We start from the raw sequence: 26,884 nt of genomic DNA, 5'->3' as shown, positions 1-26,884 counted from the left end.
TGACGTCCCACCTGGAAGTCGACCGCCATATTAGTACTGCACACGGGTTACATTGCCGTCCAATTTAACTCAAACGGTGAATAATTTTGGATTTTCCACAAATATCCTGAGTTGATGTGTCCTTGGTGGTTGTAGCTATACAAACCGAGATGGTTTAATGCCACACCAATGGCCAAAAGATCCGAAGTTTGCCAGAAATTTGGTGAGGTTTGTCTGAAATACCCGTGTGTGTGGATCAGGCCGACGAAATGTTCACTTTCGTACTCGAGCATTTTATGGAGCACTGTTATGAAACGACATAGATGGATAGATGTTGTGGTTATCTGCCACGATTGAGAGAGGATGCCATTCCCACGAGTAAGTGGATGAAACAGCCGTCGCTCGAAACTGTAACACCATCTTTACCCAGGTACCAGCACATATACACGGGTGCTTTGAGTGGTGAATCAAACACCTGTCACCTGTTGCCATTGTCTGGAAGTTAGCACAAGAACAACTGAAAATAATTATCTGTTTTCAACACAAATTTCTACAAATCAAATGAACCACCATCTATTTATAGTGGAGAGAAAATATGTGTGTATCATCATGTACTCCTCCGAGAGGACTTGACCTTGGATGCCAAAACTTTCAGTGCCCACCCCCCCCCCCTCACCCCCAACCCTCTCTCACCTCCACAATGCCCCATCAACCATCACCCCCACAATACCCACCACCATCTCACACACCCCTACCCCTCCAAAATACCCACAACCACCCCACACCCCTCTCCCCCGAACACCACTCCCCCCTCCACTGTGGAGGACATGGACACGACACGTCACGATACAGCACCACAGTACGAGCTCGACACACCACCATGGCAAGGACACTTTCCCTTCAAATTAGACCGTGATTTATGATTTTCAATGGTTTTCACAGAAAAAAATGTTTGCATTTGGGTTCCCCTTTAATGATCCCACCGTGTCATTGATCGACCAAGAGATGAGGTGTCGCCAGCATTCTGAACAATTCCTAATTCCTCTTCTCGGATACTCCTTAACACCTGATCTTCTCAAGTACTCCTTAACACCTGATCTTCTCAAGTACTCCTTAACACCTGATCTTCTCAAGTACTCCTTAACACCTGATCTTCTCAAGTACTCCTTAACACCTGATCTTCTCAAGTACTCCTTAACACCTGATCTTCTCAAGTACTCCTTAACACCTGATCTTCTCAAGTACTCCTTAACACCTGATCTTCTCAAGTACTCCTTAACACCTGATCTTCTCACGTACTCCTTGACACCTGATCTTCTCAGGTACTCCTTGACACCTGATCTTCTCAAGTACTCCTTGACACCTGATATTCTCAGGTACTCCTTGACACCTGATATTCTCAGGTACTCCTTGACACCTGATCTTCTCAGGTACTCCTTGACACCTGATCTTCTCAAGTACTCCTTGACACCTGATATTCTCAGGTACTCCTTGACACCTGATATTCTCAGGTACTCCTTGACACCTGATCTTCTCAAGTACTCCTTAACACCTGATCTTCTCAAGTACTCCTTAACACCTGATCTTCTCAAGTACTCCTTAACACCTGATCTTCTCAAGTACTCCTTAACACCTGATCTTCTCAAGTACTCCTTAACACCTGATCTTCTCACGTACTCCTTAACACCTGATCTTCTCAAGTACTCCTTAACACCTGATCTTCTCAAGTACTCCTTAACACCTGATCTTCTCAAGTACTCCTTAACACCTGATCTTCTCAAGTACTCCTTAACACCTGATCTTCTCACGTACTCCTTGACACCTGATCTTCTCAGGTACTCCTTGACACCTGATCTTCTCAGGTACTCCTTGACACCTGATCTTCTCAAGTACTCCTTAACACCTGATCTTCTCAAGTACTCCTTGACACCTGATATTCTCAGGTACTCCTTGACACCTGATATTCTCAGGTACTCCTTGACACCTGATCTTCTCAGGTACTCCTTGACACCTGATCTTCTCAAGTACTCCTTGACACCTGATCTTCTCACGTACTCCTTAACACCTGATCTTCTCACGTACTCCTTGACACCTGATCTTCTCAAGTACTCCTTGACACCTGATCTTCTCAAGTACTCCTTGACACCTGATCTTCTCAGGTACTCCTTGACACCTGATCTTCTCAGGTACTCCTTGACACCTGATCTTCTCAGGTACTCCTTGACACCTGATCTTCTCAAGTTCTCCTTGACACCTGATATTCTCAAGTTCTCCTTGACACCTGATATTCTCAGGTACTCCTTGACACCTGATATTCTCAGGTACTCCTTGACACCAGGTTACACTGCTTGTGATGTCATAATGTACTTGCTGCTTGGCCAGCAGTCCCTGCACTATAAACAATTCCACGTGTGTTCACGTGTCACGTGTGAACCTGCGGTTAAACCGACGACTTGTGTCTCTCCTGTATATATCATGGAGCAAGTGTGTGTTTGTCTCATCTCCTCCTCCTCCTCGAGGATTTGACACAATAAGCTGAAACATTCAGGAATTATAGAGGACTCCCTGAAGTTGTGCATGTGCAGGTTTCGTTTGATCCCATCATGTTTTGGCAAAAAAACAAATATTTAATTGTTCATTTTGGTATTTTCTTTGTTAGGGGGGGGGGATCGATCGAAGCAGCTATTTGTTGCCTATACACCGCCCAGATAAAGGGACGCGTCAGAAGAACGTGTTGCATGCTTGGAACAAGATCACCTTCAGGCAGTAACTCTGCTATGGTATTAATAATCATAAAGATAATAACATAACCACCCCACCGGCTCCTGCAGCGAGCGTGTGCTTCTATTCTTTATAATATAATACTGCACGTCATCTCACCAGCTTCATGGGGACTGTTGCTCCGAGACGGTGCCCTTTTCATTCCATTTTTACCCATCTTGCTTCCTTACAGCTTACTCTTTTGCACTGAACCATTGATAATAATCTTTCCAATCATGATTTGCATGGAAGTTTGAGCCAAAATGAATCTCTATCAGCAAGTGACCAGCACAATATTGGTAATACTCCACAAGACCTCTTGGGAAATTGATTGGAATTGTCACCTTTAACACAGGGCATGTTTGCCGGTGGATAAAAATAATGTTTTGCTCATTATTGGAATATTATTGGTAAAATAAAAAAGGTTTTCTACTGCTTGAGTCAAAGACTGAGCTGGCTAGCTACCAGACGTAGACAGACAGGTAGCTACCAGACGTAGACTGAGCTGGCTAACTACCAGACGTAGACTGAGCTGGCGAGCTACCAGACGTAGACTGAACTGGCGAGCTACCAGACGTAGACAGACAGGTAGCTACCAGACGTAGACAGACAGGTAGCTACCAGACGTAGACAGACAGGTAGCTACCAGACGTAGACAGACAGGTAGCTACCAGACGTAGACAGACAGGTACCTACCAGACGTAGACAGAACTGGCGAGCTACCAGACGTAGACAGACAGGTAGCTACCAGATGTAGACAGATAGGTAGCTACCAGACGTAGACAGACAGGTAGCTACCAGACGTAGACAGACAGGTAGCTACCAAACGTAGACTGAGCTGGCTGGCTACCAGACGTCGCACTCGTGAGTTCGAACCGGAGTGCATTTCTGTGACACGTTCCACACACATCCTGTGAGTTTTTAAAATCTCAACATTTATTTACAATAAGCTGCTGCCCTTTATTTTGTGGCGATAATTGTGTAACAGGTAACGTTGCTCTTTGCATGTTGTCATGTTTGATTCAAAAAAAATGTTTGAACCGGGCACACGGCTCGATGTACTCGTCCTGTCTCGCGCTCGCTGTGACACGCACTGCCATTTTATGGATTGATGTCCATTGTGGAATAATTTCCATTTTATAAATGACATCACCTACCAGGAAGCTGAGATTGAAGCCAACTACTTCAGCTCGCTGCCATCACGAACCACTCTGTCGGATGAAAACCAGAATGGTGGCTTTCGAACACTCACTCAACATTACTCTTACATCATGGCCGACAAAGGGGGAGACCTCCATTCAATCATAACTGAGTACACTAGAGAGAGAGAGAGAGAGAGTGTGTGTGTGTGTGTGTGTGTGTGTGTGTGTGTGTGTGTGTGTGTGTGTGTGTGTGTGTGTGTGTGTGTGTGTGTGTGTGTGTGTGTGTGTGTGTGTGTGTGTGTGTGTGTGTGTTCACACGCGCGCATATTTCTGGGTATCTCCAGAAGCTGCGTGGTTTCTTCTATGAGGGTGGGGAGAGACATTTGCTGATGATGGCGAATTAGCCAGAAACGTGTTTTCACAGATGGTGCCCTTCCCTCCTGTGTGTTGGCCTACGTAGGTCGAGGATGTAATCATGCCATGCTGAATACTCCACCATATGACCGTGGCAGTCCGGATCTCCTTTATCTCTTTCTGGACATAGCCTGAAGTTTGACCTCCTATTAATTGTTGTTTTTAATTTTTTTCCAGATACCTCTCCAGATCTGTTTGTAGACCACAGATATGATGATGTGTGGCAGAAAAATCTTAGTCAGGATCAATGTGGTAATAACCAGTGTGGTGGAGGTGGTGCCTGCCCGTGTTACCAGAACAGTTGAGGGGTTTCAGATTTGATGAACTTGCGTCTGTATTGAAGTCTGTCTGTTACATACTGTTGGTGTTCCTTAATTTTACGTTTCTTTACTTGGTAAATTAACGTTAATAATAATCATAAAGCCTTTTTTTGCCAAGATGGGTGTTCAAACACACCTGTTGCCAAACCAAAGGTAGCTTGCTATCTGTGCGCTTGAAGTGGTACTTCCGTTTGTTCAATATCATTTCCCCTTTCAGTAAGGGGTTGAACCGAGGCGATATAATAACGTTCTCAAATGCTTTCCATTGTAAACATTCACATCAGGGATATGCTTTAACTCAAGGATGTTGATGATTATTGGAACAATTGTACTGGGCAGCATGGCTTTCAGGATCTCACAATGTAAAAGCAACATTCAAAGAGATTGAAAAGTGTGATATTTCAGATGTTTTTTTTATGGTTGTTCTTCCAATTACGTTGATGGAAACCTGTATCTAATATAATATTCTTAGCATTTAAATTGAGGATATTCTGGAAAGAGAGAGACAGAGAGACAGAGAGACAGAGAGACAGAGAGACAGAGAGACAGAGAGACACACAGAGAGACACACAGAGAGAGACACAGAGAGAGACACAGAGAGAGACACAGAGAGAGACACAGAGAGAGACACAGAGAGAGACACAGAGAGAGACACAGAGAGAGACACAGAGAGAGACACAGAGTGAGAGACAGAGACACAGAGAGAGACACAGAGAGACAGAGACACAGAGAGACAGAGACACAGAGACACAGAGAGACAGAGACACAGAGAGAGACACAGAGAGAGACACAGAGAGAGACACAGAGAGAGACACAGAGAGAGACACAGAGAGAGACACAGAGAGAGACACAGAGAGAGACACAGAGTGAGAGACAGAGACAGACACAGAGATATACGTAGTCACAGACAGAGGGACACTTGGATCCTAATGCCACATTGCGGTGCTGCAATCTAACAGCCATTACACCACATGTTCAGTCACTCTCATGGCTGTTGCTCATGTTTTTTTCTCATTGGAATTGTATTCGAGCTTGCATGTGTTGTGCAGGTGAAGTCCCACAGGCCATTGGGTCGGGCCGTGGCAGGCAGGACGATGATAATTCTGAGGCTAATGAAAACATATTGCTGTCACTTTGTACTGAAAGGCCAATTGCCAGCTTTGCTATGGCCTGTGGGACTTGAATTTGCTGCCAAAGAGGTAGATATGTCTGTTTTATTGTCCATGTAAGTATCCTGCAGTTACTTGTATGAAAATGCATGACATGTTCAGTTTGGTAGTTTCAAACTTAAGGCCACCATGGTTGACATAACGCCCTTTGACACAGAAACTTATTGTTTGGCATTCCAATATTGGCACATAGTTAGTAATGCTGTGACCACATGTTCAAATCCTTTTAAGTAGAATCAATAAAGGTGTGACATCCGCAGAAGAGAAAAGTGTGTGTGTGCGTGCGTGTGTGCGTGCGTGTGTGCGTGTGTGCGTGCGTGCGTGCGTGCTTATGTGCATGCGTGCTCTCTCCCTGGTTGCGCTGAACTGTCAGCCTACTCAGTTAAAGCAAACAGTTTCCATTTTGGAGTTGACCGTGCAACTCTCACATCATTCCATCACAGGATCATCTGGAGTTCATAATTATGTTTCAAGTTTATATAAAGTCAGCGATCTCATTTGCTTGCAAATACCGACGACTGCTTGATGGGTTTCACCTTGCGGTTGATAATCCCATCCAACACTTTCGGTGTAATCATGTTTGTGTGAGCATGTTCTCCCCCCCCCCCTCCCCATCTTCTCGTTGAGAATTGCACCTCTGTGATCAATATTATTAATGGAAGGGCTTTGTGGTCAGGCCGTACACTTTTGATGACTTTTTTTCATTTTCACTCACCCGGCATAGCTGTCGAAAAAACAACAACAAACAAACCAGGTCTGTCACCTCCTCTGATGGATGATTCAGTGTGCAGTGGTTAAGATGTGGAAATGTACCAAACCTTGCCCACCTCCCCAAAGTACACCTCACCATAACATGACCAAAATTAGCCAAGGCACAGACTGCCAGGAATAATGGCAAAAGGCACAGCTACCCTGCCCTTGGTCCTTTTTATCTGCTGCTCTTGGTCCTTTTTCTTTCATCTGATCGATGCTGGCTTCAAAAATCAAATGTGCAAAAGCTTGGGGGAGGACGGGGGGGGAGGCCTTGAGAAATTAACTTTGAAGGACAAGCTGCCATTGCGCGTTGTAAAAGTGTTTTCGGACTGGGTTATATTGCAAGGCCCGAGGCCTGGAAGAAGGATATAAAAAGAAGTGCGATGATGGTGAGACAAAGGAGAAATTCGGAAGGCCTTGAGTTTTTACAGCCACTTTCAAGGTGTCTCTACCTAGTCCCGTAGGGTTTTCCGTGGTGAGATTGAAACGGCAAGGGCAGAAAGAACAAAAGTGTCCCTAAGTGATAAGGCAAATAGCTGCCTTAACTCTCACAGCTTTTAATTATCTAGAAAGCATCGCACTTTTCTCGCACACTTTCACATTTGTAGATCTCATCCTTTCCACCCACACTGCAGCTTTTGCAATAGCTCTTTCTTTCCTTACTGTTTTAGATATTTTTTGTGAAGATGTACATTTGACACTAAATACACCCTGGGTTTCTTTAAAATGAATTAAAAAAAAACTGATAAAGACTTATTTGGTTTTTCCTGTTTTTTTTTCAGTGGTCAGCTCCTGGGCAGCGAACTCGAAAGGGTGCAGTGGCTGCGGCTGCAGTGGGAACGGGCTGGCCTGCAGGACGTCAAGATTACCGAGCATCCGCGGTTCAGGATCAAGCGGAGACGGGTCAAGTTTTGGTAAGCACATCGGGAATGTCTAACAAACAAGTAAATTGCATTGAACTACCGAAGATCCAATGGGCCACTCCACACGTCCGAAGACAGGTGACCCACAGAGCTAAAGCGGTTCTTTTTTTTTCGTTCACTCTTCTGCAAATTGAGGATATTTTGGATTTCCATACATTCGTTCTCCAACGACCCTCCATATCTCTGCAGGGTCTTGAAGCAAGAAAGGGAGAAGGCCTCTGAATGGTCCTGCTTTCTCAATTCCGGGGAGTCGTGCTCACCTGATGAACACGGAAACGCTTCCTCGAGGGACCTTCCGAACCCTGTAATTACAATCAGTTTGATTGTGACATTTCAAAGCTATACATGATTATCTCACAAAGCAAGGGCTTTTGCATAATTTAAGTATGCATTTTATAACCGAGCAGGGGCATAAATATCCGACCTTACGTTGTCATCGCAATCAAGTTTATTTTATTTTTTTTGTCATCGGCCTAAAAAGAAAATTTCGCTTTTCTTGCACCACCAGTTAAATGGAAAAGTTGAACGTATGTGTTGGTGGCAACGGAGTTTGCAGCGTATCATCGACACAAGAAGATGCCACCATATCAAGTCCAATTTTTTTGTTTACATATCCTTGTTTTACTCAAATTAGTGAAATGGGAGTAAAATTTTGGTGATATTGGGACAAATTTGTTCTTTGTATCCTCTCCGCGAATCGTGTCATCAAGTTTGCAAACACGTTTGCGAGCACTACGTCAAATACGCTAACGGTGCTAAGCATGTGATTGCATCAAGCGTATGCAGCGAAACCGGGCAATCAATGGAGATCAACATTTAATGTTGAAAATGACCAGGCCAAAAGTATCTGTCTATACGTGCATCGAGCATTGCAAGCCTTTCATGATGTAAACAATAAGAACTCGCAGGCAATGTGTAAGGTTAACTTCAAATGGAGTAAGTTTTTCTGAGTTGAGGGCGAAAATGTTTTACCCGGTTTAAATGATTCCCGAGAAAATGCATGGAAGTAATTTTTAACATGGAGGTCAAATGTACTTTTTGCATGAAATGGAGGGAGATGGGAGGATGGGAGGGGTGTTGGGATGCAGACACCGTTACCACCATAGTTCAAACAAGAAAGGTACTCGGTGGAGCGCATACCAACACCAGGCCGAACTGAACAGGACCTGAACCAAAATTTATTCAGCTTGTTCTTGTTGCCGAAGAAACTGATCCACCTAGTTTTGTCATTACTCGTCAACAACTTTTTGAAATATCGTGCTATCTATCGTTTTTGGCCCCGTCTCTCAATGGTGAAAAATCACTTTGAAAAATTTGAAAAATTCCTGTATATGGATCCGGATTTGGATCTTCACCAAAATCGAATCACTTCTTCCTTGTCATGCACCTAACCTGTCCACCCAGTTTCGTCCAAATCAGTCCATAACATTTTGAGATATTGTGCTGTATATTGTTTTTCGCCTCATCACTCAGTGGTGAAGAATCAATAAAAAATTCTCTGATCTGGATTCCGATTGGGATCTTCTCCAATATCTAATCAATTCGTCCTTTTCACACACCAAACATGTCCACCAAATTTCGCTCAAGTCCAGCCACAAATATTTGAGATGTCCTGCTCACAGACGAACAGACAGACAAACAGATGAGGTGAAAACATAACCTCCGTCCACCTCTCTCTCTCTCTCTCTTTCTTTCTCTCTCTCTCTCTCTCTCTCTCTCTCTCTCTCTCTCTCTCTCTCTGTCTGTCTGTCTGTCTGTCTCTCTGTCTCTCTGTCTCTCTCGCTCTCTCTCTCGCTCTCTCTCTCTCTCTCTCTCTCTCTCTCTCTCTCTCTCTCTCTCTCTCTCTCTCTCTCTCTCTCTCTCTCTCTCTCTCTCTCTCTCTCTCTCTCTCTCTCTCTCTCTCTCTCTCTCTCTCTCTCTCTCTCTCTCTCTCTCTCTCTCTCTCTCTCTCACTGTCTCTCTCTCTCTCTCTCTCTCTCTCTCTCTCTCTCTCTCTCTCTCACTGTCTCTCACTCTCTCTCACTCTCTCTCACTCTCTCTCACTCTCTCTCACACTCTCTCTCACTCTCTCTCTGTCTCTCTGTCTCTCTGTCTCTCTGTCTCTCTGTCTCTCTGTCTCTCTGTCTGTCTCTGTCTGTCTGTCTGTCTGTCTGTCTGTCTGTCTCTGTCTGTCTCTGTCTGTCTGTCTCTGTCTGTCTCTGTCTGTCTCTGTCTGTCTCTCTCTCCCTCTCTCCCTCTCTCCCTCTCTCCCCCTCTCTCTCTCCCTCTCTCCCTCTCCCTCTCCCTCTCCCTCCCCCTCTCCCCTGTTCCTTTTGTCCTTTTGCATACTGATTTGCTCATCAGTCTCTTTCTTATATGAGCCTTGACTCTGTGTACGAAAATAGTTTTTTCCTTGGACTGGGTAGCCAGAAGCTATTATTTTTCAGGTTTGTACCAACATATTAGTTTCAAATCTTGAGTCATGAACTGTGAAAGTACTTTGTCGAGTCAAATGAACCCCCACTCTATTGCCTTCACATCAGACAAGTCAAATGGACCCTCTATTGCGTCAATCTCGGTCACTTCGTTTGCTTTGGGTAAGACTGCCATCAGATAAAAGTGTCCAGTTTTAGTGAGAATGGTGTGGTTGGTTTGGTTTGACTGTCCTGGTTCGCTTTTGGGGTGACTTTTGTAAATACGAAGATTTCCATTTCTTCTTCAGGTGTGGCTTTGAATAATAAATTATTTGGGTTGCATCATGGGAACATTTATAAATTGACCTTGCTCGAGTGATTGACTGATTTCCCATTGGGTCCTGTGGGAAGTGGAATACTCTTCCCTGATAATATCTCTTTCCCTGAGTCCCATTACATTATGTGAAGTAGTTTTCAAAGCCGTACTAAAGTACGTTTTCAAAGTTCAAATTATGTAATTTAAAATACTATCATTCACTCACAAAGTTCAAAGGAACCCATTTTTTTTTCTCCCCTCAAATTCCATCCACCATTTGTTGCTAGACCTTGAAGATTGTGTAACCCCTGAAATTGGGGGACGAAAGCATGAGTTGTTTTGTTGAAATGTATCCCTTTGATACACACAGTTTGTCCACATATAATAACAAAGATGTTCCCTCAAGTCACTTATGATTAAAGTTGTTGGCAACGTGCTAATCACAACTGATTTTCAAGGGTCTAATTAGACTGAGTAGAAAATCAAAACCAGAGAGTTGGTGTCAAAGCCACCCAATGCTCGCCTGGTTATACATTTATTTGGTTTTAAAAGACTAGTCTAATAATATTTTTTATAAAGCATTGCAGTGAAGTCTGATCCAAATAATTTTAAAGCATTATATGTATTTGTATATTGTAATCAGTGAACTAGTAAATATTAAATGAATGGCAAGCGTCTAGTATAAACAAGCGAGCATTGGGTGGCTTTGACACCATCTTAGGTTGAAATTTCAAAAAAAAATTAAAATCATTTGTTAATTTCAACTTCACTACACCAATAATATACCCCAAAGGAACCTCCCTGCCAAATATCAGCATCCTAGTACACACATTAAATGAATGGCAAGCTTCTAAATAATAACTTGCACCTAAAACTTTAACGATGATGTGCTACAAAAAAGTTAAGTTTAAAACATTTGAAATTATTTTTTTATTTCAACTTCACTACACCAATAATATACCCCAAAGGAACCTCCCTGCCAAATATCAGCATCCTAGTACACACATTAACTGAATGGCATGCTTCGAAATAATAACTTGCACCTAAAACTTTAACGTTGATGTGCTACAAAAAAGTTAAGTTTAAAACATTTGAAATTATTTTTTTATTTCAACTTCACTGCACCAATAATATTCCCCAAAGGAACCTCCGTGCCAAATATCAGCATCCTAGTACACATATTAAATGAATGGAAAGCTTCTAAATAACTTGCACTAAAAACTTTAACGTTGATGTGCTACAAAAAAGTTAAGTTCAAAACAGGTCAAAAATTTAAAACATTAAAATTATTTTTTAATTTCAACTTCACTACATCAATAGTATACCCCAAAGGAACGTCCATGCCAAATATCAGCATCCTAGTACACATATCAAATGAATGGCAAGCTTCTAAATAACTTGCACCAAAAACTTTTACATTTTCACGCTCACGCTCACGCCGGGGGTATCGCTATAGCTCTCTGTTCTTCGAACAGGCGAGCTAAAAATACCATTAAACACAAAAACGGGTTATTCTGCTAATTACCTCCGCCACCGAAGATGGACTGAGGTTATATTTTCACCCGTCTATCTGTCTGCCTGTGAACAGGATGCCTCAAAAAGTTATGGACGTATTCGGACTAAATTTTCTGGACCGATTGGGTGTGTGATAAGGACAAAATTATTAGATTTTGGTGAGGATCCGGATCTGGATACAAGAATTTTTATAGTGATTCTTCACCATTGAGAAATAGGGCGAAAAACGATATAAAGCACCATATCTCTAAAAGTTGTGGATGAGTTATGACAAATCGAGGTGGATGAGTTGGTTAAGTGACCAGAACAAGCCGATTTGATTTTGGTTTAAGGTCCGGATGCAGATCAGACCTATCAGTGGGATTCAAAACTTAAACTGTTCAGTCTGGCGTCGGCATGCGCTCTGCCGAGTGCTGTTCCAGTTGTCTGTATGTAGCTAATTACAAATGTTTCTGCTGGTTGCATCACAATCATAGTTTTTATCTTATGCAGCACAAGGCTGTGGGTAGCATCATTGGCTGGGGGTGCAAGGGGGTGTCAGTGTGCCATTGATGTCATGCCCCCTCTAGGTTAGAGCATGAATTTGTAGTTTGTTCACTGTGGTGACGATAACTCGCCGACTCCTTGCGAATGACAGCGCGGGATCTTTAATATCCACGAACTAATACAGTACTGGCAGACGGGATGCCCAGTTTAACGTTGATCCGAGGCACGACACGCACAATGAGGCCTCACCTTACTTGTGAAATACGAGCATGGACTTTGTTTGTGAGTGTGGATTCAAATCCAGGTTTTCACAGCTCAGAGGCGAATATGTGTTATCCTGCCAAACCACTATTGTGACACTGCAAAGCTCCTGGAACCAGTGCCCTCTCATCATCCACCAACCCCTTCGCCACAGTCCACACCAAATCCACCAACTGGATATCTGTGGCGGCCATAGATATCCAGTGTAATTGAAATTGAGCTTGGGTACTGACCCAACGGTCAATTTAATGAGTGGATATCATATGCACTATCCATTTGTCCAATGTGTGCATGGCTAGCAAAGTCGAAATGTGTTCTTAATGAAACACTTTTTTTTTTTTTCATCTTCCAATTATGAAATAATTTTCCAAATGCTTGGCTTTGATTACATAGTAGTGTCACAGCATTTGGAAAATAATTAAACGCAGGGATTCAAAATGCAGGCATAAAAGAGTTCCTGAGTTGGCACTCTACCCAAATGAACTACCCTGTTTCCACTGGTTTACCAAACGAGCTGATTAAAACCCGAACACATGTTCCATTTTGAATACCTGAGCACTTGGGGGCCATTTCGAGGCCTGTCATGGCTTGTTGATATGTCCGCTGATTTGTGGCTCTCCTTCGCTCCTGTGCAGGCCGAGGTAATAAACGTGTGGTACGGGCGTGACTCTGACCTCAACATGTCGCGCATTGTAAATATGACCGGTCGCATCGTCCTGCTAAAGACAGGCTATGCTCCACTGTTATTGAAGGTGAGATGCACAATGTGAACCTTTTTATTTTTCATTGTACAGAGGTTTCATTGTCATTGATGATTTGCAAGGAAGCACACCACTCAAGTAAATATGAATTGAATACCATGTGCAGAACTTCTTCTTTTTCAAAACAAATACCCTTTTGCTTTTTTTTTTGGGGGGGGGGGGAGGGGCATTGATCAAAAATCTGTTTTTAACCGGTCTACATTGTTATCCTTTTGTCTACTTCCAGCTCCGAATACTGGCAAAGCTTGGCGCCCATTGGGCCTTGGTCTACACAGACCCAAGCTGCCCTCCTGCGAGTGATGGTGTTTTCCTGGGGAGTGGCAAACATGTACAGCACATCACAGAAGAAGATGATCTTTGCCAGAATACAGGTTAGTCCTTGCATAAAAACAGTGACTTGTGTGCACATGTGTTAATGATATGAGTTCTCTTTCAAGGAACTTCAACACAGGAGGAGGCCGTTCGGCCCATCAACACCTGAACTAATGTTGTCAACCTACGATTGTTTGTCCGTGCTCTGTCCTTTTTAAATGCCGAGTGTAAAGCAAGGAAGCAGCATATATCATTTTAAAAGTTTTTGGTATGACTCGGCTGGGTTCAAACTGCTGACCGACCAGACTCAGAGCAGAGACTCCAAACATTACGCCACCATGTCTGGTTGCGGGCTTGTCATTGTGTATTTTGAAGGTTGCCTTTTGTTTCTCCCTCCTCATCTGACCCCCACCCCCCCCCCCCAATTATCATAACGCTCATGGAAGAGCTTGGACGTGTATTAAATGTATGACTCGGCACAGAGAGCCATGACAAACAAACCAATAACATGGATTGTCAGGTATTTCGTATCGCCAATGGACAAAGCGACTGAGTGGATGGAATTTGAACCTCAGATCCATGAGTACTCATTGGGCAATGTTAAACTGGCTCAAGCTGGCACATTTCTTGAGTCTTCACCATAATCCATGCTTCCACCTTTTAATGGCATAATTTGCTGCAGAGTTAATTGTCTGTGGCCAACTGTCCCCGCGAGCTTCTCTGTACGAGCTTCGTCAACCCGCCGAATTATCCAATGCGTGCTCCTCACAATTGCAAACCACTTCCCAGTGCAAATCAGGAGACGCTTTCTGTTTTTACGTTGGGCTGATCCAGATGTTTACAATCCGTAACAACTGACTCGCGCCTTTGGCTGTATGTTGAATATGTACCTTCACCAATGGCTCTTCGCAGATTTACCGATGGCAGCCACAAAGTCGTATCAGCCTTCGCCTACCTTGATGTACTCTCGATACCATCTTATCAGTGTCTCCACGCACGTCATCTTTGCCTCGTGTTATCACTTTGTTTGTCATACCTGTCTGTGCCTTTTCATCTTCACATTTCACTTTGTGTTTTCTTTATCTCCTAACTATGTGATGACTGTCACTTTTCAATTGCTCTTTTATACAATGCCATGGGCGCCTGCTTCTCTCTCATGATTATTCTTTCTCTTGTGACGTGACTCAAAAGGAGAGAGAAAAATGGGGACAGATTGCATCAAATGCAAAAATAATTTTGGATGACTGCCCATCATTAAAAGTGTCATAATTTGTGGTCAAAGGTCGTCTTGGCCGAGCAATGGGAAATTATTTTTATTCATGTGGTGTCGATCAGAATAATGTGAATAGTTAGTTTAGTAATTCATGTCATAGAGAAAGGGAATGACTATTGCTTCATCTGCACATCTGTAGCAAATCTCCCTCTCCTTCTCTTTCTCTCTCTTTTTATCTCTTTATCTCTTTCCTTTTTTTTGTGTGCGGTGGCAAGGCTCATGAAGGATATAGAACACAGAACAGTTCAGGACATAACAGAACAAAAATAACATCAGAAAGAAGGGTTTAAGAGGGGGACACATCAGCAACAGTGTTGAAAAACAAACTCGAGGGACACTTGGAGACATAAAGGATGTGGGGAAGGGTGGTGGGGGGGGGGTGAACATGTGGTGAACAACATAGAGACAGCCACAAACTCTCAATCACAGAAGTAAAAGGAAAAACTGGAAAGCACAGAAAGATGTTGGCTTGGGGAGAGTCAATGGGGGTAGAAAAGATCATGGTTGTGGATGGGGGATATGACCTGAGGGATATGGCGAACAGTTGTCTTGAAGCCCTTGAGAGAAGAGTGTGATTGAAGAGACCGAGGAAGTTGGTTCCAAAGGCAAAAAAAAGAGGAACGAATGAGTGGAGGTGACGAGTGATTCTGGGTTTTGGGAGTTTTATCAAAAAGTGGTTACTGGCAGACCGCGTGCACTCTGCAGAAACCGGAAGGGTTGGGGTGGTGCAAAACACGCAAAGGACAGAGGTTTCAAAACCAGAAAGAAGGTGGTTGAATACGGAGACCAACGCACTGTCCAAAGATGTGAAAGTGATCGGCCCAGACCACTCACGTTCATTGCTGGATATTCCATCAATTTTGAAGGTCTTCATTTCCATGGCATCAAACTGAGCAAGGTTTGACGCTGGGTTGCCAGCCCAGAGGGGAGAGCAGTACTCCATCCAGCTGCAGATGAATGGCGTTGTCGTTGTCGTTGGATAGGAGTTGAGGTGTGCCAAGGAAGGTCTTTGTTCGACGGAGGATGCCGAGTCAACGACTAGCTTTGGTAGCCAACTTATAAATGTGGTTTGCCCGAGAAAGGTCATGACTCATAGTGAGGCCAAATGTTTAAGTGACCAAACTTCTTCAAGGGAATTGGTAAGAAAGTAGATGGGAGGATTTGCCAGGTGTTTTTTCAGGGGGGTAGAGTGAGAGTATTAGATATGTCAGGATTAAAAGACATTCCATTTGTTTCACCAGCTCGTGATTCTATCAAGGACTGCAGAGAGGGAAGAGTCTGCTGCCTGGCTCTCTGCAGGATGAGCAATGTTACGGCAGAGAGTGGAGTCATCAGCAAAGAGATAAAGAGGATTTTCCAGATCCTTGATTATGATTAGAAATTGGACTGGGACAAAAACACTGCCTTGGTGCACTTCAGCCTTGACCGAGAGAGGAGATGAGAGGATCCTGATGAGAGACACATGTTGGCTATGAGATTCGACGAAGTCAGTAAGCCGTGAGTTTAGGTGGTCTTGGATGCTATGGACAGAGGGTTTGGAGAGCAAAGCTGGATGCCAGAGTGCATCTAATGCTCAAGGTATGTCCAGATAGACGTTCTTGATCTCATGTCTGACATTGATGATCTCCATCCATTGTTGGGAGATCAGAAGCAGCATGCTCAGAGGAGAGTGACCTGGTCTGAATCAGAACAGCGATGATGGATTCCATGACCTTTCTAATGATTGTAAGAAGGCTTATAGGTCTGTAGTTAAGGGTAGAAGTTTTTGAACCTTTTCAATGTAATGCAGTGATGTTGGCTGATTTCCAAGCTGATGGAAGATGAGCTCAAGCAAACTGGAACTGCACAAGGTGGAGCACATACCTCCGCCAAACTGATTAGTTTGCGATTTGTATCCCACTGTGGGGGTGGATCCTGAAATTTTTGAGGTGGGGGTTCACTTTAGGTTGAGATGTTCTCATATTGTGAAATATACCACCAAGCCTTATTCAAATCAATGTAATCATCGAGGAAAAACCGGTTAATCTATCAAGAGATAGCAGTGTCCGACCATAAATTTTGGAATCTTTGGAAAATACACAACAACAATGTAAATACATAAAATGTTTCCAATCCAAATCAATGAAAATATCGAACGGACAAGCACAAAATGTGGTGAAATGACCCCGAGCACGAAACCTAAACTCGCCAATGCGGATCATCAGATCATTAATTATATTAATGGACGATGTAACCACTGAAACTTTGAATTACCTGGTGAAATAGTTCAGGATTGTACTGCGCTTTGCTGTAAGACACGATCCCGAGAATGTTGCCTTTCCCTTCGGAGCCATAACTAAACGCTGAGTCGCAGGGATTCATACAGAACCAGCGGACAAAAGTATCGCGGCTCGGATTAATTGCCGAGTGAAAGCAAAAGATGTGCGATTGCCGATTGTCCAGTGATATCTCACACGATGATCATGTGACATAATTGTAATGGCGGAGGGAGTGGGGGTTCACGTGCACCCGGTGAACCCCCCCCCCCCCTGGATCCGCCATTGCACTGATAGGCTGGATCTGGATTTGGACCTGAGCTAAAATCTAATCAGCTTGTTCTTGTCACGTACCCGACTCATCTACCAAATTTCATCCGAATCCGTTCATAACTTTTTGAAACATCATGCTGCATATTGTTTTGGGCCCCATCTCTCAGTGGTGAAGAATTGCTTCTATATTAAAAAAATTTCCTGTATCCGAATTCACCAAAATCTAATCAATTCGTGCTTGTGAGACACCCACCTTGTCCACAAAGTTTTGTCTGAATCTGTCTACAACTTTTTTGATATCCTGCTCACCGACAGGCAGAGAGACAAGAGTGAAAGCATAACCTCCATCCACCTTCGGTGTTGGAGGTAACTAAAATATCTGGATCTGGATCTGGATCTGGATCTTCACCAAGAGCGAATCGATTCATCCTTGTCCACCACATTTTGTCTGAATCTACGAACTAGATCCACTCATGATCATCGACCATCTCCACTTATGATCTTGTCTGTTGTCATTAACCCTCTGCTACTTCTCTCTGTCTATTTGCAGGTGAATGTGTTTCCTTCTTCCTTCTGTTTGTTCCTCCCTTTGTTGTTTCCACTTGTTAACTCACTGCACTGTTGTCAGTTCAGTGTGTTAACCTATGTACCCTCATTTTTCCATGAGCCTAGACTTTGCATACAAAGAATACAAAAAGATTCCATGCAGAAAACTCGATGGTACCTTTCCTAGCGTATGCACCATGTGGTTTCTGGTTAAATTATTTTTTAGAGGATACGACTGTGCCACTGATGCAGTGCCCCTAAAAGTTAAAACAGGAATTTGAAATTTGATAACGAGTCGAGTGATAATTCACCTTCTCTTTCTCAAAAAAAAAAAACTATCGTCCACCTGCTCTTGCTCGTGGATAGGTTACCAGTTTCATTTCTATCCAAGGCATGGATCATTCATGGATGCAACATCTAGATTGAGTAGGTTGAGATGCACCAGGGTGATAATTTGTTTTTGGGTCATGAATCAAACCCAGAATAGATAACCCAAAGGCAAGTATGCTTCCTCTGAGATATCACGCCAACTCTGAGCTTAGTGGTTGCGTTGGAATTGGAGACGAACGTAAGCTCATTCTAGTGCATTATCAAAGGGATGCATTCTAAAACAAAGCACATTGTTTATTGGAACTGATGTTAAGCTGATGTTGCCTTCCCATTCGATGTAACTTTTGTTTGTTTGCAATCCAGCGGTGTATTCCACAAGTTTATAAGGCTTTTGTGTTGTTTTCTAAGTGAAATCATCTGAACGTCATCTCCGGAAAATGACGTCTCCAATTGTGAAACAGTGAACTCGAAACTGCACCAAAGTAATGACAAGACCAAGATAGAAAGAGGTGTCGGACAAGCCGACACAATCTCCTTGAAATTCTTCACGGCGTGCCGAGGTTGTGCTACAACAGCTACATTCAGAATACGGAGGAATAACTGTCGACGGTGAAGGGCTAAACCACATTCGTAGAAAACAGTTTTCATTTTGAACAATGCTGAAGAACTTAAACCTAGCGTGAAAAGCTTTAGGTTTGGAAAGTCAAAAGATCACATGAAATAATGAACGTGACAGATTAAAACAATATAATTAGCTGCCAGGCAAAAAAAAGCAAGAAATACAAGATTATCAATGCCAGAATGAAAAATCCATTGATTACATTTATTTTGTTAAAATTTATCAAAATGGATATGGATAATTTTTAAGTAGAAAAGAGATGTACCAGAGGAGGATGGGCAGCATTTGGAATGTTAAAAAGCAAAACACTGCCTTTGGGTCTGAAAAAGGTTTACAATCCATACGAGAAATCTCTTCGAGTTTTCTTTTTCTTCTTTTACTTCTTCTTTGATATGGAGCACTTGGCTGCAGGTAGCATCATCATCTACTGGGGGTAAAGCTGTGCCATTGACGCATTGGCCGCTGCACGTTAGAGCAGGATATATATATATATATATATTTTTTGTATACCTTGTCGAAGCTCATATGAGAGCTGACACACAACGCACAGCAAGGGGGGCATGAGACAAGAGGGGAGGGAGTGGGAAGGACAAAACAGTGGGGAACAGAGACATTAGGAGAACTGTGGAAGGGAGAGAGATGGGGCAGGGAACATGGGGATTAGAAGATGGACATTACAGGGACTTTCAGGAAGGAAAGCAGGGAACTTGAAGGAGGTGGATTTGGGGTGGATTAATGGGGGTGGAAAGGATCGAGGATTTGGATGGGGGTGGTGAACAGCTGTTTTGAAGGTCTGGAGGGAAGAATGGAATTGAACAGAGTGAGGGAGAATATTCCAAAAGTGGGAAAAAGAGGAATGAAAAAGTGAAGGTGAGCAGTGATTCGTGATTTTGGTATTTTTATCAGAGGGGGGTTGTTGCCAGACCTTGAGCGCCCTGCGGAAATGTGGTGGGGACAAATCGCAGACACAGCAGGGGGGCGAGACCGGATAGGAGATGGTAGAAGACAGAAAGACCACCGACCTGTCTGCGGTGAGGAATGAGAGGCCCAAAGACTCGACCTCATCACGGGAGATGCCAATGATCCAAAATGCCTTTGTTTCAACAACATGAAGCCGAGAAAGGTGGGAGGCTGGAGCACCAGCCCAGAGGGAAGAGCAGTACTCCATCAGGCTGCGTACGAAAGCTTTGTATGTGGTCAGGAGCTCAGGTGGGCCGAGGAAGAACTTTGCACGATGGAGGATTCCCAGTCGGCGACTGGCTTTGGAGGCCAGGTTGGAAATGTGTGGTGGGGGGGGGAGGTTGAGGGGTGGTTGAAACGGTCCTTTCGGAGAGACAAAGTGAGAGTGTGAGGTTTGTCTGGATTGAAAGACATGTTCCACATGTTGGACCACTTTGTGATTTTACCCAGATCAGCAGTGAGCGAAGAAGCTGCTGCTTGCCAGTCTGAGGGATGACAGATGGTATGGCAAACGGTGTTGTTATCAGCAAAGAGAAATAGAGGATTTTCCAGAGAGTCGGAGAGATCATTGATGAAAACCAGAAAAAGAACAGGGCCCAGAACGCTACCTTGAGGAACTCCAGCCTGCACAGGAAGAGTGGATGAAAGAACTCCATTTAGGGCCACACGTTGACTGCGACAGGAGAGGAAGTCTGCGAGCCATGAGTGGAGATGGCCTTGGATACCGTTGGAAGAGAGTTTGATGAGCAGGGCAGGGTGCCACACCATGTCAAAAACACGCAATATGTCTAAGGATATGGCTCTGATTTCATGTCCGCATTGAAGGCCTCCATCCATTGTTGGGAGAGCAGAAGCAACATATCCAGGGTAGAGTGACCTGGTCTGAATCCAAATTGATGATTGGATATCAACCCATTGGAGAAGAGGAAGGATTTAATGTCTGAAGCGATGATGGATTCCGTAACCTTGCTGATGATTGGGAGAAGGCTGATTGGTCTGTAGTTGTAGGGATCTGCTTTTGCACCTTTTTTAGGCAAGGAAGTAATGTTTGCTGATTTCCAAGCAGATGGCAGATGACCTTGAGCAAATGAGAGGGTGACCAGAACAGAGAGATGGTGAGCAAGAGCAGAGGAGCAGGTTTTTAGGACACGTGGGCTGATGCCGTCTGGACCAGTTGCAGATTCTGAGTCGAGGTTTGACAGCAAGCTCTCCACCTTGTCAGGAGAAAAGGACAAAAAGGATTTGTTCAGGATCCTAATGATAGCTCACCTACTCTTCACGAAGGACTTTAACACCAATCAACTAATGCTGGCAGGTGGGACATCTGGTTTAACGTCCATCCTTGGGATGGCACACATATTGCCCTGCCTGTGAAATACCAGGATGATATAGATCAACAGACGACCATTGCGGAAGAAAGAATTACAAAGTGACAATCTAGAAAAGAACCTGCAATGAAGTCGAGGAAGACCAAAGATTACGTAGAGAGATGGAATTAAAAATCATCTGCAGTACAATGACCCTGAATCGCACAAAATAGAAAATGGTGGACAGTGCTGAAGGAGGCCGTTGTCCTGTAATGGACTGATACAGGGAAGTCGAGTCGATCCTTGTCAAAAATGTCTTGTCTATAAATGAAGCATGTTGGATGTGCATAAGACTGTGGCGAGACCATGGAATGCTTTTCCTGATATGTACTTTCAGAGGAACATGCCAAATAGAATTTGATTATTTTATGCTGAACTGTGAGTCACAGAAAGTTATCGCAGTTAATCATATTGGATTTTGTTTTGTTTTGTTTTAAGTTCGATTTGGGAAACCGAATATTGAAGGAAAGGTTCCATCAATAATGTGTACCATCCTTTTGACAGAGCATTGGTGCTGTCAAAGCAATTCCTGGGCAAAGGTTATGCTTGGGGGTTTGCCGTTGCCTTCTCAGTGGTAGTTATGGCAGGAGTTTGTAAATTTTTTCGTGGTGCCGGCAATAACTCACCTACTCTTCGTGAAAGACACCGTGGGATCTTTAACGTCCACCAACAACCAGTGTTGGCAGACGGGTCCTCCAGCGAAATGTCTGTCTGAGGGACAGCACACATTGATGCCTTGACCTGCAGGTGAAACACCAGGATGACAGTTTATAACTGGATCGGGATTCAATCCCAGGCTGGAGAGCTCAAATATGAGAACGCATACCTCGAGGCTATCATGCCAGCTGAAATTAAGATGAAAATTAAGGTGAAAAATACTTATAAAAGCCCCTGCTCGAGATAGCAATACTGAGAATGGGCTCACTGGACCCATATGGCGAGCTGGACCTATATGGCTAGCTGGACCCAAACGGCGAGCTGGACCCCCAGACCTAGCTGGACCCAGACCTTGCTGGACCCCTAGACCTAGCTGGAACCTCAGACCTAGCTGGACCCCTTGACCTAGCTGGACCCCTTGACCTAGCTGGACCCCTTGACCTAGCTGGACCCCTTGACCTAGCTGGACCCCCAGACATAGCTGGATACCCAGACCCAGCTGGATACCCTTACCGAGCTGGACCCAGACCGAGCTGGACCCAGACCGAGCTGGACCCAGACCGAGCTGGACACCCAGACCTAGCTGGACACCCAGACCTAGCTGGACCCAGACCTAGCTGGACTCCCCAGACCTAGCTGGACTCCCCAGACCTAGCTGGACCCCCAGACCTAGCTGGACCCAGACCTAGCTGGACCCCCAGACCTAGCTGGACCCCCAGACCTAGCTGGACCCCCAGACCTAGCTGGGGACCCAGACCTAGCTGGGCTCCCCAGACCTAGCTGGACCCCCAGACCTAGCTGGACACCCAGACATAGCTGGGGACCCAGACCTAGCTGGACCCAGACCAAGCTGAACCCTGAACCTTTTCACCAGCTTTCCAAATTAGCAGTTTTTTTTTCCACCAAACTCCAATTGCCATCGATTTAAAACTTTTTACGTATCAAGCAGCACAAAGTCGTTCATTGAAGTTGGGTGTGCAAAGAAAGACTGGATTTGTGAAAATGCGCAATCGACTGTTTTTGACTCATGTTAATGAAGCGAGGGCCTGCTGCTGCATTTTTCGTCCAAAAGAAGATCGTTAAAATCACACGCTCGGTATTTTCTTTCCTCTTTGAGCAGTTTGTACAATCACACGCACAATGCACACATGTGCTGTGGCGGCAACCTGTGAAACTAAGCAGCCTCGTTGGATGGAATCGACAGAATGTTGATCGAATGATGCAACTGTGACAAGGACCATGAGAACAGATATTGAGCAAAGTGTGTGCTTATGTTACCGTTTTGGGCATTGACCCTTCGTCAGAGTGAAAGAGGCTTTTTTGCTTCTGATGAAGGGTTAATGCCTGAAATGTCAGCTTCTCCTTGCTTTCCACAGCAGTTAGCATACTTTGCTCAATTCCTGTCGAAGCTATCCCTTGTTCGAGCTGTCCGCTGATGCAGATCACCAACCATGACAGAGACGAGTTTTTCTTTCGCCTTTTCTTCTTCTCCTTCTCCCCTCCTCCTCCTCCTCATCCTTCCTCCCCCCCTCCTCGTGACTTATTTGGGAATCACCTTGCAGGTGTCTTACATTTTATCTTAGACGTAAAATGAAACGTTGGACTGACACACATCTGCCAGTTGGATATCGATCGATTCATGAATGTTGGGGTTTGTGAGAGGCATACATGATGAATTCAGCCCTGAAGTAGCACAATGCTTGATAGACAGGTGGAGATTTCAGAAATTCGGACACCCTGAAGCATTTTTGGGTGAATTGCTACAAATGGTGTTTTTCAGTCAATTAGATCCTCCTAGTTATGAAAATAGGGGTTCCCAAATGATCTTTTTGTGGTGAAGACCCATAAACCGCAAATCAAAATAGTTTGGAAGTGGGGTCTGCAGAAAAATAGACAAATGTTCCCTGTTGGAGATTCAGTGGAATGACTGCACCATTGGCCATGGTGATGGTATGAAGAGTAGACTTTGCCAGTGCCATGTCAACCTTTAGTATTTGGTCATCTATAATAATAAATGTCAGTGTGTTGTCCATTCTTCCATCAGTCCGTCATCTGTCACTCCGTCTGTCTCCTCCATAACTCCAAAACTATGAAACCTAGCGGTCCCACACTTTATCTCCCCAGTAATGCCCTTGTACGCTTTCTACCCTACGCTCACACTTCCTTTCCTTCCCCTCACACTTCCTTTCCTTACCCTTACGCTGCCTTCATTACCCTTATGCTGTCTTTCCTCCCCTTCACGCTTCCTTCCCTTCCCCTCACGCTTCCTTCCCTTCCTCTTATGCTGCCTTCAATCTCCTTATGCTCCAAGGTAGTGCATGAATGAAAATTGGGTGTTTGGGTTCATTCAAGCACCCCTTTTGAAGATAATTTATTAGGTGTTTATCATTTCTTTATGATTATTCTTCAGCCACCATTTTTTTTTTTGGCCTGCTCAACAATGCCTTGGCTTGGAACAGGCCGCAATGATTTCTTAACGATAAAGTTTTATTTTTTTCACTTTCCTCACATATCATTGAATGCCTGATCATTATACCTACATATCACTGGATACATTGCAATGTTTATAAATGCTTGAAGACAGCCAGCGTTTGTGGCTTCATTTCATTTCTGCACATGCCAGAACCTCGATAATCTCTTCGACCAAGCTGAATTACAAAATTTAAGCTCCAGATTGGAACTCAGCAGCAGTTCCAACTGCTGAAAAGAAAAGTGTTCATTTGTCCAATCTGGACATTGTTTAGGGGTTTCGGGGTGCATGGGGTTATATGACCGATCGCAAATCGCTTGTCAAGCCACAGCCGTTCCATTGAAGTGCTTACTTGAGTGTTTAAGCCACTTGGCGAGCGCTCGTCAAGCTGCTTGGTTGTTCATTTCAAAGCCACAAGACACCTTGCTTTGCTGACGGAATTACCAGCCTTTGCCTAATTGCTGAAAAATGGAATAAAAATTAACTTTCGCTGTTTAAAAATCATGCGAATAAATTACTGAAATATCAGCTGCTTTTTCGTGTGCTATTCGCATCTGTGTTGCAAGTCGAGCGACCTGCTTTATGATGCTTTAAAAGGCGGTGTATAATCAGCGTTTTCTGAACCTAATCGATATGACTAATGGGATTGAATGAGACTTACATTATTAAAAGTAAAGAAGAAGACAGAAGATGGAGAAGAGATTTTCCACTCAGTTTGAAATAGAACACAATGGTTAAAAATAAAATGTTGCTGTTTGGGTGTGTTTTATTGCCCCAGTAATGCCCTGGTACACTGCCAACCCTCCCCTCATGCTTCCTTCCCTTCCCCTTATGCTGCCTTCATTCCCCTTATGCTGCCTTCCCTCCCCCTCCCCTCATGCTTCTTTCCCTTGCCCTTACGCTGCCTTCTCTTCCCATTACGCTGCCTTCCCCTCTCCATTATGTGACCTCCCCACCCCTCACACTTCCTCCCCACCCCTACCCCCAATCATGCTTCCTCCCCCCATCATGCTTCCTTCCCCTCCCCTCGCATTGCCTTCTCCTCCCCTTGCATTGCCTTCCTCTCTCCTTGTGCTGCCTTCCCCTCCACTTATGCTGCCTTCCCATCTCCTCCCCTCATGCTGCCTTCCCTTCCCCTCCCCTATCACTGCCTTCCGCTCCCCTCATGCTATCCTCCTCCGAAATCCCCTCCACCATGCTACAACTCTCCGGAGGTCGCAGAGAGGAAGGGGTGCAAAGAATGTGCAAATTGGACAAATGAAAGCTTTTTGTGTTTTTTGTTTTTCAGTCGTAACTGCTGCTCTTCTGATTAATTCTGGAAGTTGTCTCAGGTTAAGAGATTCTGGAGCTTATCGTATGTATGGAAATTAAATAAACGCACAAACACTGGCACGCCCCTTTCTTCCCTTACCGTTCCCTCACGCTTGCCTCCTCCCGAAGCCCCTGCACCCCCCACAAACATTTCTGGGCAGTGTCTGGGCATTGTTTAGTATGACCCATTTGAATGTGCTGTTTTAACATACCCAATTTCATTCAATCCTGTACTAATGCCAGCATAAGGGGACCATCCCCTCCCCCCTTGCTTTCCCTCAAGTCCCCTTATGAAATGCATTTCCAGAACACCCCCTTCCCCTCCCCACTGCCCCCACCTCTCCCCCATCCTCCTCGCTCCCTCCCCCCTCCAGAGTATATAGCGACATGTGGTGAGGCCTCGCTCTCCCCTTCTTATTCGTTTCCCCACCCCTTATTCATTCCCCCGCCCCTCCTCGTGCCCCCCTCTCTTCCAAACCCTTTCCCCTTCTGAATTAATATTTTTGTCAGCAAAGTGGCGGGTTGTATTTGCGGGAAGTTGTATTTTCTGTCTGTCTGTCCTGACCATCGATTGAATCGGCCTCACCGGAAATAACCCTATCGTATTGCATAATAGTGGGGTGGCTTAGCTGATCAATTGTGCACTTTCCCTTAAAAGCATGAAACTTGGCACATGGTTAGAGTAATACAATACAAAGATTTTTAGTGCAGGGGCCACCGGAAATTGCACCCTGTATGGTGGCCATCTTGGATTTCAAAATGGCCACCAGTGTAGACCTGTTTTGTTAAATATCTCCTTAACTAGTACAGATATCGAGACAGTTGAACCGCCTATATGCTATACCTACATTTTACGGCTCTAGGAAGCCAATGGTGACATAAAATGTTTGAAAATTGTGGCTGCCATCTTGAAATCCAAGATGGCCGCCATTGACAAACTATTTTGCTCAATATCTCATTAAGTCGTAAAAATATCAACACAGTTTTAACGCCTATACCACATTTTAGGGGTCTAGGAATCCAATGGTGAGATTGAATATGTGGCAGCTATCTTATAATCCAAGATAGCCACCATCCAAAGGCTAACATAAACTGTCATCAGTTAGCACAATATGTGAAGGAATGAACCATCAAGAAAACATCACAAGCAGTTGGCATAAAACCACAGTTACCGTCACTTGACTTTTCTAGTCTCTGTTGCATTCCCCATCACAAGAACAAAGTGACGTGCATGGAAGTGCAGACTTCTTACACCTGCAGCGATCAGTGCATCCTTTTGTGCATCCATACCGGATAAGTTCATTGCAGATCTTTGCGGC

The 26,884-nt window shown here is 44.2% G+C and overlaps 1 protein-coding gene and 1 pseudogene across 5 annotated transcripts in view; one reads left to right on the top strand and one right to left on the bottom strand.

Moving 5' to 3' along the window:
* NAALADL2 (N-acetylated alpha-linked acidic dipeptidase like 2) overlaps positions 1-26,884 on the top strand; it is a 363,340-nt gene that overhangs the window by 197,854 nt on the left and 138,602 nt on the right. For all 5 annotated transcript variants that reach the window (XM_085854415.1, XM_085854417.1, XM_085854419.1 and 2 more), the window contains 4 exons: positions 7,320-7,451; positions 7,650-7,764; positions 13,067-13,183; positions 13,419-13,563. In XM_085854415.1, the coding sequence (XP_085710541.1) occupies positions 7,320-7,451; positions 7,650-7,764; positions 13,067-13,183; positions 13,419-13,563 (509 nt within the window). The remainder of the gene's footprint in view (positions 1-7,319; positions 7,452-7,649; positions 7,765-13,066; positions 13,184-13,418; positions 13,564-26,884) is intronic.
* LOC147012993 (uncharacterized) lies at positions 22,049-25,737 on the bottom strand (annotated as a pseudogene).

Source organism: Eptatretus burgeri, chromosome 14 (assembly GCF_056783735.1).
Source record: "Eptatretus burgeri isolate ZD-2024b chromosome 14, Ebu_testis_v1, whole genome shotgun sequence".
NCBI lineage: Eukaryota > Metazoa > Chordata > Myxini > Myxiniformes > Myxinidae > Eptatretus > Eptatretus burgeri.
Note: the sequence above shows the minus strand (reverse complement) of the source record. Positions and strands in the feature narration are given on the sequence as shown.